General features: G+C 37.2%; 1 protein-coding gene across 5 annotated transcripts in view; it reads left to right on the top strand.

The window, feature by feature from the left end:
* Positions 1 to 18,407, top strand: part of MESR6 (misexpression suppressor of ras 6) — a 426,053-nt gene that overhangs the window by 390,974 nt on the left and 16,672 nt on the right. For 4 of the 5 annotated variants that reach the window (XM_076502108.1, XM_076502111.1, XM_076502112.1 and 1 more), the window contains one exon: positions 16,711 to 16,832. In XM_076502108.1, coding sequence (XP_076358223.1) covers positions 16,711 to 16,832 — 122 coding nt within the window. Of the gene's footprint in view, positions 1 to 16,710; positions 16,834 to 18,407 lie in introns of those variants that run through there. The other variant, XM_076502110.1, reaches the window with a different exon arrangement.

Here is an 18,407-nt window from a genome sequence, read left to right on the forward strand (position 1 = left end):
CATGTTTTGTGTGACTGGGATTCGAACCCGCGATCTTCATATTACGAGTCGAATGCCTTAACCACCTGGCCACGCTGGTAATTATGAACCCGAAGTTTAATCGATCGTCCTCTTCACAGCTTGAAATTTCACGTTTCTCTCGTGGGTAATCTTGCAACAGAGCTCAACTCGTTTCTTTAATATCCATACAGTTGGTATGTGCACTTGAAGTAATGGGCAGACATTGGTTTCTTTATATATATCCCCTCGTGGCATGGTGAGATTTTTTTGATTTTTTTGCTCGAGCATTTCAGTTTCATTAAGTTAATGTGACGTATTACTTTATGTATATAACTAGTCTTGTTAAAATAAAACACACGGATTTTACTATCTTTCTTCTCATTGACTGAAATAGGCTGCTCTGTCATTGTAAAACACTGCTCTTTTACCTTATTAGTAAATATTTCTTCTGTTCTTGTTAAAATATCCAAATAAAGTAGCACAGCTATTTCTTTAAAGTAAAATATGGGTCCCATTGTTGCTAGTTGGGGTAATTGACAAACTCCCGTATAGCGCGTTCGTGAAGCAACGTTCCTCATCAAAAACCGGCGAGACGCTCGAGGTTAGTCCGGATCTTATTACATCTCGCCCCGTCAAAATTACAAACCTTTCCCCTGGTGTGTTTGAGAACCGAAGTACGCCGCGTCAGATCTCGGTTCATTAGCCTGGCATGTTGCCTTCCTCTTGAGGCCCCTCTGATTTTAATGTAGCCTAGCGCAAACAGTACACAGAAGTTAAAGAGAGAGAGAAACGAAAAAAAGCCGGTTAAAGTTTAGCTTTAAAAGCGGTAAAATAATAGTGTAAAAACCCGTTTCACGGTTCCTAGTTTGTGTTTTGTACTGACAGGATGCATGCGCAATGGCAGAAGGAAATATCAAATATTATTATAACCCCAAAGAAAGTAAGTCATCGCCTACGCTATTCTGTTGGTGAATTTACTCCAGCCGTAACACTGTATGTATGTCAATGGTTTTGTACCCATAACAAATAATGTCAAAGAGGTTTTTCTTTCTCTCTCTCTCTCTCTCTCTCTTAGCAACACACAATAGAGAGAATATTTTTTATTTTTTTTAGTTTTGAGTTTCATCGTCTTAAGAAACGGCTGAGATCAGATTTATGTTGGATATTTTGATTTCTGATTGGCAGTATGGGATAATTAATCACAACACGTCCCATAATGTGGATATTGCTTCATGTATGACCCAATCCCGAACTGTGTACCTCCATACGCCACCGCTAATAAAGTACCCGTACCCCAATACGATACCCGCCATTAAAATCTTCAGTATCTACATATGAATAACAGTTTTTCATCTGATCACAATTTTAAAATTTGTGACAACAGGAAAGTTAAATCCGTTGTGTGTTAAACAGCATTTCAAAGGAATGCCAAGTTAAAACAAAAAAAAACTTTACTCACGTGTATCAAAAGGCTTGCACGTGTGTTACTGAAACGCCGTTGGTTGAGAATTTCCGCCAGCTAAGAACAAGTCATGTGACTGTGTTTTATCGGCAGCTTTCAAAAGTTTTGATTGTAGTGACGCACAGAGCTACACAATGAGCTCTCTGTGCTTTACTCACCACGGGTATCGAAACCCGGTTTATAGCGTTGTAAGTCCCGCAGACATACCCCGCTGTGCCACTAGGGGCTCGTTCAAAAGTTTCATCTGAGCAGCACTATTAGCGGAAATAATAAGAAGAAGGAAAAGTAGATCGGCTGTCACTAAGACAGGCCAGATATAACAGTCAGGAGTATAATCACTAAGACAGGCCAGATATAACAGTCAGGAGTATAATCACTAAGACAGGCCAGATATAACAGTCAGGAGTATAATCACTAAGACAGGCCAGGTATAACAGTCAGGAGTATAATCACTAAGACAGGCCAGATATAACAGTCAGGAGTATAATCACTAAGACAGGCCAGATATAACAGTCAGGAGTATAATCACTAAGACAGGCCAGATATAACAGTCAGATATAATCACTAAGACAGGCCAGATATAACAGTCAGGAGTATAATCACTAAGACAGGCCAGATATAACAGTCAGGAGTATAATCACTAAGACAGGCCAGATATAACAGTCAGGAGTATAATCACTAAGACAGGCCAGATATAACAGTCAGGAGTATAATCACTAAGACAGGCCAGATATAACAGTCAGGAGTATAGTCACTAAGACAGGCCAGATATAACAGTCAGGAGTATAATCTGAAATAAATGATTCCTATAAAATATCGAATTTTGTACCAGTTTCAAACTTCATTTTCTAAGTATTTTTTCCATGATAGCTCTGATATTCTAAAAGAAAAACAACAGTAAAGGGCACACAAGTCAGGAACATCTGTTCCAAATTACACAAAGTAAAGTTCAGATGTGTAATTTTTTTTTTTTCGGAAGAATACATATTACTGTGCAAACTGTAAACGATTCCTGACCAGGTTATACTGAGAGTCAAGAGTGAGCCTACAACATGCGGTTATACAAAAAAATCACGGAGCATGTGTGTAGTTGTTTTGTTTTTTATTTCGTGTTCATGATTAAAGAAATCGTGGCTATTTTTTTTTTTAAAGAGCACCTTGTGAGTTTGGAAAATATTTAATCTTCAATTTACCTACATGTTTTCTATTCCGAGTACTATCTGTATACGGACGACGTATTACCTACCTTCTGTTTTATTTCATGCTTTTATCTCTAAAGAACTGGACTAATTGGATGAGTGAAATCACTTGATATCTATGTACAATAAACAGAAGAACCTCCAGCGGGTATTAGCGGGATTAATAACAGTATTGATAGATTTCTTCTGTTTGTTGTTTTAATTTGTATGTGACTTTGGTGTCTTATAACTATGGTAATAGTTCTCTCCTGTTGTGGGCGCTTCACTCGCTCCGGGATCAGGTAGGCGAACTCGCTGTCTCAACAATCCTTCTCAATAAATGAGTACTGGGCCAGTCGTCAGCTTGAGTGATGGCTCATAAAAATTTTTAGAGTTAAATACTTGCGTGTAGAAAGTCAATTATGCAGTTTTGCACTGTGAACAAATAATCGATACATAGATGTGAGAATAAATAGTACAGAGGTTTTACACAGCTACAGCGGAAATTTTTGTGTACGAATGTTTACAAAACTCTACTCAGTGTTTGCGCCAGCCGTCGCTGATTTTGAATTGATAGACTAAAGAGGAAAGACACCAATCTTCAACTCTTAAGTGATAGCCGTCTTCCCGAATAGTGAATTTCACATTTCTAAAGTATCTAAGACCCAAAGTTCAAAACACGACTTTTATTTTGGCGGTAACAGGACGCGTTTTATACATTCACATATGTCATAAACCAGGGGTATTTGTTCTTGTACGCAACATTGGCTTTGTAGCTAATCTTTACATAGCTGTTCCTCTCGTTATGGTTTCGTCAGACATGAATCTCATTGTTTGTAGTCTACGCATATTGTATTACACTCCTTCCAACATTGAATAGAGTGATAGAAACTTTCGTAGTTTTTATTTTGAATAATTTAAAATACTACGAAAACTAAGTTGTGATTAATCACAAATAACAACACTTATTTACGTATCAGACAGTATGGCCCATAACTAATGAGCAGTTAAATAGTTGGCAAAAAAAAAATGGGTGAATTATCTCATTTTCTACAAAATGTATAGGAGGTCTGATGAGGACTAATTTATAGGATTAATAGCAGTATTGGTGTTTTGATTTGTACGTGACGTATGTGTTTGTTATTCAGCACAAAGTTACACAGTGAAGTAACTGTGTTGTGGGTCCAGCATGGTCAGATGATTAGCGCGCTCGACTCATAATCTGATGGTCATGGGTTCGAATCCCTGTCACACCAAACAGTCAGTGCTGTGCTCATCGTGGATATTGATTCTCGATTTTTGTTATTATAAACTCTCAGACATACCACTGAGCCACCGGCGAGGCGAGACTACATCAGAGATGTAATGAACTTTGTAACCAATTTGATGGCCCAGTAGTTTGTGAAAATTTAAAAATCCGATGGGTAGTTCTGTGCTTCGATATTCATACCAGTAATAATAACGAGTTAATCTTCATCAAATATTTTTTTTAAAATTTAGGCATGAATGGTTTCGTGATTATTTGTGGCTCATTTATTCAGTTCAACGCATAACAGCCTCAAGTTTACGACTGCGTAATCTAGTTGTAACAGTTACGCAAAACAAAGCTTGTATAACATACATTACAGTTTGGTGAAACCCAATACTACTTCATCCCTCGCAGTTCTCTGGCCCGTTTTTTACCAATTACTCCATCCCTATCAGTTCTCAGACTTTTATCAATTACTTCTTCCCTCGCAATTCCTACACATGTCTTGTAACAGACCGTTATACGCGAATTCTGCTGTCGTGTTATGACCTAAGAGTCCAAAGTATTTTGTCTTTTTTATACGAGTGGCGTGAATGAGTTTTTGGTATTTCTGTAGGTCGAAAGGCACAATTATTCTCTGGGATAATGTACGAGTTGCAAAGGTACACACAATGAAACGTTTTCATCTATCAATCTAAACTCACTTTTTCTGAGTAATAAAATTACACCGAATGCGAGCGAATTTAAGAACCTTGTGTGGATTTTGCGTGGAAGTACTTACGAAATTCTTTTGTTGTAACAACACCTTTATTTTTGTAATTCACCATAGTAATCTGTTGGTTCGCTGCACGTGGCAGTCCTTGAAAAAAAGGGGCGGTTTTGGAATGTTTGACTCTGAAAGGGGGGGGGGGGTAATAATAGGGGTTGTGCTGGGGTCTTTTTTTTTCCTTTTTTTTTCTAATTCTTTAGTATGTTTAAATCTTTGTCTATAATCATCTCAATCAACTTGTTAGTTGCTTTTGCCTTCTGCAAATATTCCAAATCAACTGTGTTATAATTTTTTGTCTGAAGTAATTAACTTCTACGGTTTTCAATACTTCATATTTCTCTGTCTATGATCGCGCGCGGTCCGATGGTGTGTGTAACCGACTGAATAACTCAGGGTCCGTGGTTCATGTCCCATTAGAGCCAAAAGAAATTGAAATAAATAGTGATTCACACACGGGGCCGTAGATGCGTTATAAAAGTGATGGTGAAATCACATTTTCGTTTTGGCAGGAGTAGCTAAAACGTTGGCGGTGGGTGATGTTGAATAACTGCCTTTCCTTTCGTCTATCACTTGAAAATAACAGACGGCTAACGAGATACTCTCACGTAGTTTTGCGCGAAGTTCAACAGGTAAAACAAATATTTTTCCTTCTTGTCTATGATTTGATAAACCTGCAAACTTTGTTCTGTTTATCTTTTCTGTAAATCTGTGTCTACCATTTTGCAGACCTGCAACTATCCAGTCTTCTGTTTACATTTTTTGTAAATATATGTCTATGATTTTGTAAGTCTATACCTACCCATTCTTCTGTTTAAAATTTCTGTAAATTTCTGTCTTAGAATTTGTAGACCTAATCCGTCCATTCTTGTTTACATTTTCTCTTAAAGTTGTGTCCGAATATTGAGTTACTTAACAACTCTTGGTTGCATGTAAAAGTATATATCACTTCCCTTTTGATAGCATGTAAATAACTATCTTTCCTCCCATTAGTATTGATATGAATATATAATTATTCTCTTTGGGTTTCGTGTCAAGATACACTTATATTTTGATCTGTTTTCTTTCTCTTTAATTACCAGTGTCTCGATGCAAAAACCTGTCATAATCCAGTTAAGTGCTTCTCAACCTTTATCAATATGATTTAACCCTGTAGTTTTCTTACTCACTCACCGCAGTTTGAAAAAACAAGCAAAAAGTACTAAATTAAAAGGCAAATTTATTTATTATGACGTAAATATTCATCACATGAAAACGAGAATAAATAAAACAAAAATAAACGTGTTATCAAACCATAATTAGAATAAATAACGACTTCTTTGTTCTCGAACTTGTTGTATAATTAAAGATGCTTATTCGCCCCATCATTCTCTTTAAAACCCTGATTCTGATCTCACTCAACCCTGGGTGGACCATTCGTCCAGTTGGGAAGAATTATCCTAGTGGCGAGGGCGATGGACTCGCGATTTGCAGGTCGCGGATTCGAATCACCGTCACCTTTCAGTCATGAGGGCGTTATAATATAACGGTCAACCCATTATTTGTTGGAAAACGAGTAACCAGGCCCGGCATGGCCAAGCGTGTTAAGGCGTGCGACTCGTAATCTGAGGGGCGCAGGTTCGCATACCCGTCGCGCCAAACATGCTCGCCCTTTCAGCCGTGGGGGCGTTATAATGTGACGACCAACCCCACTATTCGTCGGTAAAAGAGTAGCCCAAGAGTTGGCGGTGGGTGGTGATGACTAGCTGCCTACCCTCTAGTCTTACACTACTAAATTAGGGACGGCTAGCACAGATAGCCCTCGAGTAGCTTTGTGCGAAAATCAAAAACAAACAAACAAAAAGAGTAACCCAAGAGTTGGTAGTGGGTGGTGTTGACTAAATACCTTTTGTCTAGTTTATCACTGCTAATATTAGGGACGGCTAACGCAGATAGTCCTCGAGTAGCTTTGCACGAAATTCAGAACAAACCCAATTCCTTGTGTTGGTACTAAACGTCGAACATAAATGGACAATGGACCTGAAAGGGATAATATAATTATGACATTGACTTTACAGAATCATCAGTTATAAGACGTTTGACATTTACCGGTGTCGACCTGAAAGGATCACAACACCACTGGAAGGAAGGGGTCTACACATTACCCTGATTACTGTTAAGATCTTACTTTTGTTCAGCCTCCTTCCTGTCTGTAAGGTTCGTACAGCGGATGACGCGTGTCTCAACGTTTTCCTTTCCACAGTTGTGTGTCGCCGTCTGTCTCCTTACAACAGTTACCAGTCCTGAGTTGTGTGTCGACGTCTGTCTCCTTACACCAGTTACCAGTCCTAAAATACTTTCACTTAACTGCAGTTGTATTTCTAGCTGACACATGTCTAGCTACCAGTCAGTTTCTGTCTCCAAGTGTAACATCCAGTGTTTGTCGCACACCTTCGCCATGTTATTCATTTATCTATATTTACCTTTACCTATATTTCTCACGCACGTTTTATAACAAAACGTATGTTTTTCGTCGGTCTGTTTGAAGTGTTATTTTCGCGATAAAATTACCTCCTACTAGTGTACGTAAAAATAAATACGTTTAGTATGTCTTTTCGATACTAATTTATTTTTAATAATAATTGTAACCATAAAAATAAACTTCAATAATATAGACCCACCTTAAAGATTTTCTTGTCAGGAAATCGTAAATGATAAGTTTATATGTAAAAACGACTCGTTTGGGTTGAGAAAATATTTTACATAGAAGAGCGAACAACGTTTCGACCTTCTTCGGTCATCGTCAGGTTCACAAAGTGATAAGGTTAGACCATTAATCTCATATTAATCTGATAATTTACATTAATTTAAAGACTTTAACAAAATACTGCCTGGCATGGCCAGGTGATTAAGGCACTCGACTCGTAATCTGAGTGTCGTGGGTTCAAATCCCTATCACACCAAACATGCCTGCCCTTTCGGCCCTGGAGCGTTATAATGTGACGGTCAATCCCACTATTCGTTCGTAAAAATGTAGCCCAAGAGTTGGCGGTGGGTAGTGATGACTAGCTGCCTTCTCTCTAGGCTTACACTGCTAACTTAGGGACGAGTAGCGCAGCAAGCCTTTGAGTAGCTTTGCACGAAATTCGAAACAAACAAACAATCAACAAAATATTCGAATATTCGTGATTTTCTGCTACATAGAATGTGTTATATAAAATAGAGGGTTTAAATTAATAAATTTTTTTCTGATATATTTACTTTCTTTATTATGTTGTTAGCCAGGTTCGATTAATTTTTATTAAATGTGTTCCGTGGTTCACCCCACCTTCCACATACATAACACTTCAGAAATAAACTACTTAGAACTAAAGTCATTTTTACTTTGTTATTATCTTCGAACTATCCTGCATTCCTCAAATACGTGATTCGAATTTCAAGCGAGATGTGAATTACTAATTGTTCATGATATGTTGAAAAATACAAACAGAAAACATTTATCTGTTCTGTCAGTTAGGATTTTCAGTGTAACAACGTAGTGTCGAAAAAGAATTGGAAACATAACACACATGACACACTTGTGGGGGTGACAAGTATTGCGTTGTGTTAACGATGCTCGCGGCATCTAGTAGTTATCTTCGAAAGCTTTTGCTGAAATTGAATTGTGTTCTAAGGTAAATAAAACTTATTGCAGAATACTATGTGACAAAAATATTGTTTCATGTATTAAATGTACTTTTAAGTTATTTTGTAAAGTCCGTTTTCTCATCTTCAGTTTATGTCTTGGAAATGGAAAAATAAAGTAATAGTAGAACTAGTCTTTACTGGCTACAAGCTTTTCATAATGAGTTATATAGTTTAAAGAAATAAATTTGTGAACTTAACTGATGTACAAAACACAAGAAGGTGCTCCAAATGTTGCGTTATTTTCTGACTAAGTTAGCCGTCTCTCGTTAGAAATGTTACTATTGAGTAAGTTAAATTATCAGTCAGCGATTTGTGTTTGCTTTTTTATGTTTTGTTTTTTTTAATTTCGCGCAAAACTACTCAAGGGCCATTTGCGTTCAGCGGTTTTTAACTGTAGAGTGCATAACTCAATAAAAGGCCCGGCATGGCTAGGTGGTTCAAGCACTCGACTTGTAATCTGAGAGCTGTGAGTACGAGTCCCCGTCACACCAAACATGCTCGCCTTTCAGTCGTGGGGGTGTTACAATGGGACGGTCAATCCCACTATTCGTTGGTAAAATAGTTGCCTTTCCTCTAGTCTTACACTGCTAAATTAGGGACGGCTAGCGTAGGTAGTCCTCGTGTAGTTTTGCGCGAAATTCAAAACAAAACCATAACTCAAGAAGAGGTAAAACGGTTATTGTTTGCGTCCAGAACTTCATGGATAGATGGATGGAGAATTGATATAACCAGGTTAAAAATATAGAAGTACTTAAAGCACACGCTAAAAAGCCGTTTATTTATAAAAAATCAAATATTTTTTATTGTTGTAGTATTTGTGTTTTTGTTCAGTTGTAATAAAGTAATGCAGTTAATAGATGTCAATTTTATTTTTTTATTATTTGTAGTAAACGTAATTATTTTGTCTACACCATCCCAGTGACATGATGTAGAATTACCGGGAATGTAACGAGTTATAATTAGTCCTATAATCTTCATACATGAATTGAGTAGGCAACCCCTCGAGTGACTTGGTCGTAATGCTTCAAGTGTTTCATTAGTTTTTACTTGCCTATTTCTGAACTGTTTCTCCAGCATTAATCGGCAGATAAAAAGTGACATAGCAGGCGATAAAACGCGTTAAAATCCGTGAAATAACTTTTTTTTTTTCAACTATCTCTGCCGCTGTACTAGTATCTGTATGAACATGCCCCTACACTTGAGCCCATCAAGGCCTGTACCGTACGTACATATGGGGTTGGTCTTTTACAAGGAAAAAAACAGAAACAGTAATAACTTTTTATAGCGAAGAAAATAAAGAATTTTAAGCCTGGTGTATTTGAAGAGTTTCATTGCATTATTGAATATGTTAACATTCGGTTCGAGAGCTAATTTCCTTCTGCATTAGCTGGTATTATATTATGCGACTATTCGATGAGACATACATTTCGAGGGATTAACACTCGTGGCTGTAATCCGCAGACACCGAAGCGCAAGTTCATCACATAGATATGTTTAAACTGGACTATTTCGCTCCTTTAGGATATTTTATAATTTCATGTGGCTTAACACTCACACCCAATTTCTATGCGCTCCAGTCGCGCCACCTATGATTTACAGGTTTCAGAATTAGGTTCTTCCTAGTGTTTATTTTACACGAAGTTTAAACAAAATGTATGTATATGTTAAAAATGAAACATGAGGTTCAATTTTGTTATCAAAAGCATATAAATAAAGCTTCATCTTGGTAACTGTGAAGTGTCTTAAAATTTAAAAATAAAAATCCTACCAGTCGAAGGACAACCTTTGTTAATAGAATGTTTTGTGGTTTGAGACTCCAAGGAAAAGAATCTAGTAGGGAACTTGAACACTTTAATATATATATATGTTGAGTATTAAAGTAAATATATCAAAATAGAAACTGTTGTACTGACATCTAGTTTAAAGTCTCTCGGTGAGTCGGTGGTAAATTTGAGAAGAGTGGCGTAACTACAAAAATCCTCCGCCATAAAAAATAACTCTGTTCCCTACATTTAATACCATTGTCGGTAATTCTTAAATTTCTCAGATCTTTCAGGCCCCTTTTTTCTCGTCTCCCCTCCCCGCAGTTGCTGGGCCGTATGCTAATATCTGACGACTTATAACAATAAAGATCGGGTTTCGATACTTGAGGTTGGTACGATACAGGTAGCCCATTGTAGAGCGCTTTGTACTTAACAAAAAATAAATATATTTTTTCCAAATTTACGAAGTAATTTTTCTGACTTCCTTACGTTATGAATTCGTCAGCTGTGTGAAAAAAATTGATAGATTGATGTAAGTCATGAAATTATATGTGCTTTTATCTGCTTTTGTAGTGTGTTCGATTAATACTTAATAACAGTTAGGGATACCTCTTCTTTTATTCTTCTTAGTTAGGCTTAAAGTAAATGTTTGACCCTAAAATGACTAGAATGACATAAATTAATTATATAAAAGGTAAGGCAAAAAAATCAGTTAGCTAAAGTAACAAATTATTATTTGATTTATTTGCAAACACAATTAGATTAGTAGTAGCTGACGTTAATATGTGATACCTGGCCTTGCTTTTTCTGTTCACAAAGTGAGAGATGAACCAGAAAACTATAAATACATTTACTGTAGTTGTTGCTAATATTTCTTACAGCTTGATAAAGATTAGTTTTCTGTATCGTTCAGCTATAAAAAAGAATCTTGTATTTTACTGCAAAATAAAATCATTCTGAAGGATTGCATCATTAGAATCTTGAAGGACTGTGCCTTCTGCGTCACAGTAGCTTTTTATATAAAAAAAAAACCATACTTTGCCTCCGCGTACTTCTTTAGTGTATGATCAAGGATGTCTCTTGGAATCCTTTAGTGTATGATTAAGGATGTCTCTTGGAATCCTTGGCATTTTAAGACTGTTTTAAAAGTTACCTTCACACCCTCTTCTTTAAGCAATAGGTAAATAAACTTCCGATGATAACGCAATTAAATTTGCGTTAGGCTAAGCCTATCATTCTGTCCTGTGAATTCAATAACATACGCATTAACTGTTAGTGATTCTGATAGGCGTTTCACGATGGTGGAAGAAACTTTTGTGTGTGTGTGTGTGTGTGTGTTTGAAATTTCGCGCAAAGCTACACGGGAACTATCTGTTTGTTGTTCGTTTGTTATTAAGCACAAATCTACACTGTCTGTCCTCTGCCCACCACGAGTATCAAATCACAGTTTTTATCAGCATAAGTTCGCAGACACTGGAAGCCAAGGGCTATCTGCACTAGCCCTCCCTAATTTAGCAGTGTAAGACTAGAGGGAAAGTAACTTATCATCACCACCGACCGCCAACTCTCGGGATACTCATTTACAACGAACGGTGGGATTGTCTGTCTTTCGGCTGAAAGGGCGGGCATGTTTGGTGTGACGAGGATTCGAACCAGCGATCCTCAGATTACGAGTCGAGCGCCCTCATCGCCTAGCCGGGAGAAAAAGAAAGAACTGTATTAAAATACGTATGGGGAAAAGAATCATAATATAATGTTTAAAAATTAATCTCGTTAGTTTGCAATGTCAAAAAGCATTATTTTCATTCACGTTCTTACACTGCTAAATTAGGTACAGCTAACGCAGATAGTCCTAGTATAGCTTTGCGCGAAACTCCAACTAAATAGTGACGAGCGAGTAAAAATTATTAAGAACCCCCAGGTGGCCATAAGTTTTATCTTGTACTTGAATTATTTTTTCTTTCATCTTTAAACGTGATTTCGCTTATCGGCAAGAAAAAAGGCCTTAGAGCAACTACAAGTCCTGTACCCCCTATAGTGGCACAACGGTATTGTCTTCGGAATTACAATGGTAGAAACCGAGTTTTGATACCCGTAATGAGTAGAGTGTATATAGCCCATTATATTAAAAAGACGGCTGATATGGGTGTTAAAAGCTTTAATTAAAATAAAGTACAGAACAACATTTCGACCTTCTTAGGTCATCTTCAGGTTAACAACTGACCGTTGCCGGGCACATGTTTTAGGGACGAGAGTAAGACAACTGCCGGGCAATGGTCAGTTGTTAACCTAAAGATGACCTAAGAAGGTCAAAATGTTGTTCTATACTTTATTTTAATTATAATTTTGATACCCATACCAGTCGTCTTTAGAATACGTTTTAACTTGAAGCGAGTCTCTCGTCATCATGAGATATTTTGTACTTCATAACAAACAACAACATCAAGACTCAGTATCCAGTTGTTTAGCTTTGGTTAAACATTCCGTTTTCAACCTTCTGGAGGCCCGGCATGGCCTAGCGCGTTAAGGCGTGCGCTTTGTAATCTGAGGATCGCGGGTTCGCGCCCGAGTCGCGCCAAACATGCTCGCCCTCTCAGCCGTGGGGGCGTTATAATGTGACGGTCAATCCCACTATTCGTTGGTACAAGAGTAGCCCAAGAGTTGGCGGTGGGTGGTGATGACTAGCTGCCTTCCCTCTAGTCTTACACTGCAAAATTAGGGACGACTAGCACAGATAGCCCTCGAGTAGCTTTGTGCGTAATTCCAAAATCAAACAAACAAACAATTCTACCTTCTGGTGTCTGTGATGTAATATCCGCTGAATACCAAAAGTAGCACAATTAGCCTCTTCAGGATAAAGTTCTGTAAGCAGTTATTGTATATTACAGACAGATCTTAACTGAAGTTATTGTGGAATATGATTGCAATAATAAATATTACTGTTGTTATTTTTATTTCGTTTTGACAACAAGAATCGTATACTTTGTTCATGGTAACAACTCTAATAATAATAGTTTTAATCTTGGATGAGTTCAATTTTCAATTATCCACATTGCGAATCAAAGTTCGGTAGGTGTTTGTTGATTTTTTAATCAGTTATTGAACTTTCAATGGAAATGGAAATTGAATTTCCACGGAAATGGAAATTGAACTTTCACACTCATTTGTATAAGTTTGTGTTCCGAGAAAAAAAAAAGAGGAGTTTATAATTTTAACGTTTGATTTTTTTTCTGTTTGTTTCTAATTAATTGAAATATATTTGAAATGTTTGTTTTGTTGTTGTTTTTTGGAGAAATTGGTTATTTGTCCTAAATACGTTTTTCTTTTTAATTTTGAGTAGCAATTCAGAAAAGCTAGATATCAATATTAAAAAATGTGCTACCACATTCAGGAAATGTACTCCACGTACGTTTGTAAATGTGTCCCTTATTCCACATATTGCAATATAGTTTTCCTTTTCCAATTGTATCACACCAAACGTGCTCGTCCTTTCAGCCGTGGGGACGTAATAATGTGACGGTCAAACCAACTATTCGTTGGTAAAAGAGTAGCCCAACAGTTGGCTGTGGGTGGTGATGACTAGCTGCCTTCCCTCTGATCTTACACTGCTAAATTAAGGACGGCTAGCGCAGATAGCCATCGTGTAGCTTTTCGCGTAATTCAAAACAAGCCAAACAAACCAATCCTTTTTCGATTGTTTCCTTTCTTAGTACTTAAAGGTGATCCTTATTTTATTTCTCATCGATCATACTGAAATACACTCCTCATTTTTGATGTGCTTCCATGATCTTAATGTTGAACTACAGTCCACTTTCTTCATGTGCATTGCCAGGTGGTTAAGGCGTTCGACTCGTAATCTGAGGATCACGGTTCGAATCCCCATCACACCAAACATGCTCGCCCTTTAAGGCGTGGAGGCGTTATAATGTGAGAGTCAATCCCACTATTCGTTGGTAAAAGAAAAGCCGAAGAGTTGACGGTGGGTGGTGATGACTGCCTTCCCTCTAGTCTTTCACTTTGCACGAAATTCCAAGCAAACCGAACTAATTTGTTTATGTGCTTGGTAGTTCTTCATGCTGAACTATAGCTCACCTTTTATAATATTGCAAGTAACTTATAAACGGAACCTAACCGGTTAATTCGAAGTCCTAATCTTTAGATGAACAAAAGCTATTTTATTTAACATTAATATCGATGTTGGAAAAGAAGACTATAACTGATATTTTATTTGAAGACATTGTTACCTGTTTGTGTGAAGAATGAACTGCCAATATTTTGTTGTTTTCAGACAAAAATGTGAACTATCAATATTTTAAATTACGGAATTGTTACTGTAGTTCGAGAATCCAAAATTAAACGAAAACAAAACGCAATTTTATGACTTCCGGTTGTCAGTTACATCTGCCTCTCCTGAGTTTGTAAGTCTGTTTCTTTCTGCACATTAAATCACTCATAGTTTTAGTCCTGGTTCAACTTGTCGGTAAACATGATCTTCATATATCTGGTTTTTTAAAAGTTGGTGTTTTTGTTTCGTTTAATTTTGTTCAAATAAGTAACATTTTTCAAGCGCAGGGAACAAAATTCCCAGAAGCTAAATGTAGCTTTTCCGGAAGAGGTTCAAGTACGCACTGAATAATACTAATATTGCGTAAACATAGCATATGTGGTGTGTATGTTTTCTTACGGAATTATCAATATAAACTTATATAATTTCTCTCAGACGAGTTGGGTGTAGTTTCTGTAGATTTCAACTGTGGGCGCATTATAAAAATAACAATAAATCTTGATCCCACGGTGGGATGACGTTAAGTTCCCGGACTTACAACGTTAATATTCCAGGGTTTCATTCCCCGCGGGGAATACAATAAGTAACCCAATGTGGCTTTGCAATAAAAACAAATAGTAAATCTCGTTATTCGATTCAAAGTGTCGGACAAAGCATTGGGGAGGGGGGGCTTCTGGTTGACTGCTTTCCATCTGAACAGCTTCACCGTACATGTTTAAAATTTCTCATTATTAGCATTCAATAGCTGTTTCATCTGCAAACCTCACTCCCCCTTCACAAGCTCACACTCAACACTTTATTACAGTGATCCTCTCACTTTATAATCAGTCCTATATAATCTGCCACCTAGTGGCACGGTGGTATGTCTGCGGAATTATAATGCTAGAAACCGTGTTTGAATACCCGTTGTGGCCAGAGCACAAATAGCCCTTTGTGTAGTTTTGTATTTAATAACAAATAGCAACCCATGTAACTCTCTAGATTCTCACTAAACGTTTATTAAAATGCAATTCTCTTTTATCACTCAACGTTAAATCCCAGCTTTCAGGTGCTAATCAAACATAGTTATTATTAGCTTCAACTTCGTTTGTTTATTATTAATTTTCGATCGTTGAAAGTTACCTATTTGGAGCGTCAAATTTTAGGTGTAAATGTGTGGGCAATATTTGTTACAGTAGGTGTCTGTGATGAATTGTTGGCGATAAATTTCAACAATAAACAAAGAGCACACAGTCCACCTGTTTTACAATAATGTATTAAAAGCAGTCAATCGTATAAACACATGTTCATCACACAGTTGATTACCATAGTTGTAAAACGACCTCTATAATAATATGATAATAATAAAACTAAGAATTAAAAGTAATAAAATTAGATTTATTAGACATTCTGACCATTACTGTCAGCGAAAGTAACAGCAAAGAAATAATAAAATATGCTTCATTTTCGCATCCTATGTAACTCAAGAATTGCGATGTTTAGGTTTAGCTGGTGTTGTTTTGTTGTATGTGTCAACTAGCGTGGCACAGTGATTAGTGTATCCAGGGGTTCACAATTTCTGTTATCTTGTGAAAACCCTATCCACTCTTTGGGATTATGGATGTGCTATAAGAGTGACGGTCAAATCTATTTTGGCAGTGTGTTTTTCTTATAACAAATCCACATCGAGGTGTCTACCGTGTCTACCAAGGGGGATTGAGCCTCTGATTTTGGCATTATAAATCCCAAAGACTTACCGCTGTTCCTCCGGGAGACCTATTCTCTCAGACGAGACCCGTTATGGCCAGGTGGGTTAAGGCGTGCGACTCGTAATCTGAAGGTCGCGGGTTCGCATCCCCGTCGCACCAAACATGCTCGCCTTTTCAGCCGTGGGGGCATTGTAATATGACGGTCAATCCCGTTGGTAAGAGTTGCTCAAGAGTTGGCTGTGGGTGGTGATGACTAGCTGTCTTCCCTCTAATCTTACACTGTTAAATTAGGGACGGCTAGCACAGATAGCCCTCGAGTAGCTTTGCGCGAAATTAAAAAAAAAACAACAAAAAACTCTCAGACGAGAGTGACCCGAAAGTTGGCTATATATTATGTTGCCTGTTTGCCTTTACTTCCGTTTTCAGCTTAAAATTAAAGACGTCTATGCACAAATAGTCCTTTTGTAGCTTTACGCGAAAATACGAAACTAACATCTATGAAACTGTAATTAAAGGCAATCTTATTTACTCAAAATAAGGAAAAGTGTGTTTCGTTTTGGATTAATTGAAAGTATAAATGAATGTGTATTATTTTATTATTAAGATAATATTTTGTTTAGTGGTTTGAATAGTAATAATAATAATTTCTACAGGTCAAGTCACGATGACTACTGTCCACCTGGTGACGTAGATTTTATTCAAGAGGAAGTTCTCCACATGATAGAGGAGCTCTATGGAACACTGAACGTGACTTTAGACTACACAGTGAACGATGGTGAGGTTCCATTTCTACTTACAAAGCATGCGTACTTGAAACATTTCGTGTTTCAAATGATGTTAAGAGTTTATTTTATATATGCGTGACGATACTTTACTGACTGCAAGGATTTTCCACACAATCGTGTTAGTGTTATTCAAGTTTTTACAACTAATTTAGTCACGTGATCTACACAGCCCATCACAATAGTGTGAGTGTGTGTTCATATAGCAAAGCCGCATCAGGCTATCTGCTGAGCCCACCGAGGGGAATCGAACCCTTGATTTTACTGGTTTAAATCCGTTGACTTACCGCTGTACAAGCGGGGTATACAAACCCATATTAACAAGCTTTCTGTACATTGTAACCCATGGGAGATAGTGAAATAAAAACAAAAAATTTCATATAATTTCCACATAAGTATATCCACCTTTTATTTTAACCACAAAAACCTGTAATTTTATTATGAAATGTTTAAAATGGTTCTGTTTAATATGATTGTCCACCAAGTAACACGATAACATATTCGTAGATAAGTCTTTATATACAATGCTTTTGAACATTCCTCTGTGTGGTTGACTATTTATAACTGTCGAACTACTAGACTAATTCTCCCTAAACCTGGAGGCCCGGGATGACCAGGTGGTTAAGGCACTCGACTCGTAATCCGGGGGTCGCGGGTTCGAATCTTCGTCACATCAAACATGCTCGCCCTTCCAGCCGTGGGGGCGTTATAATGTGTCTATTAATCCCACTATTCGTTGGTAAAAGAGTAGCCCAAGAGTTGGTGGTGGGTGGTGACTAGCTACTTTCCCTCTAGTGTTATACTGTTAAATTACGAACAGCTAGCGCAAATAGCCCTCGAGTAGCTTTGTGCGGAATTCAAAACAAACCAAACCACCAAACCTGGCATGCGTACTTCAGGCAATAACATATAAGGTTGTCGTTTATATCTTATCTTCTATATTACCCCCCCCCCTTCAGGGTTCTTATGTCTTTTTCATTCATTAACTAATACGAAATTATGTAACCTTCTGTTGCTAGAAAATTATAATTCACTGGCTATAACAAGAGGCTTGTTTTCCAAAAAAATGCTAAATGAATAGAATTGCTGTCAAATGGCTGCTTCACGATGTCTCTCTTTTTATAATAATAAATACCTTAAGATTATTTTACCGACGATTTCTTGAAACAAAACGTGTAATGCCACTCGGGGAATTATAGTTTTATTTAATCAATTTTCACTTCAACCACTGTATTTGCTGTTACCTTAATTAAAAAGTTTCATACTTTGGTCAAGAAAATCGTGACCTTGTAGTTTGTTGTTGTTATTTTTTTTTACGCTTCGACTGACAAAGTCGTGATTTGTTAAAAACCTGCCCTCTGGGGTCTTAACTATATTATCCTGAAACTTTTTAAAACAACAAAATTATGGTTTAGTTGTTAGGCGATTAAAACACATTCGTAGGATGTTGACTTGGGACTGGATAATTTTATAGAAGGGGCCTCAGACCTGAACTTCATAAATAAGTCAAACACGACTCTGTAGTGTTTATTATATACAGTTTGAGCAACACACGAGTGATGGGTGGA

This window comes from Tachypleus tridentatus, chromosome 5 (genome assembly GCF_004210375.1).
Source record: "Tachypleus tridentatus isolate NWPU-2018 chromosome 5, ASM421037v1, whole genome shotgun sequence".
In the NCBI taxonomy this organism is placed as follows: Eukaryota; Metazoa; Arthropoda; class Merostomata; order Xiphosura; family Limulidae; genus Tachypleus; species Tachypleus tridentatus.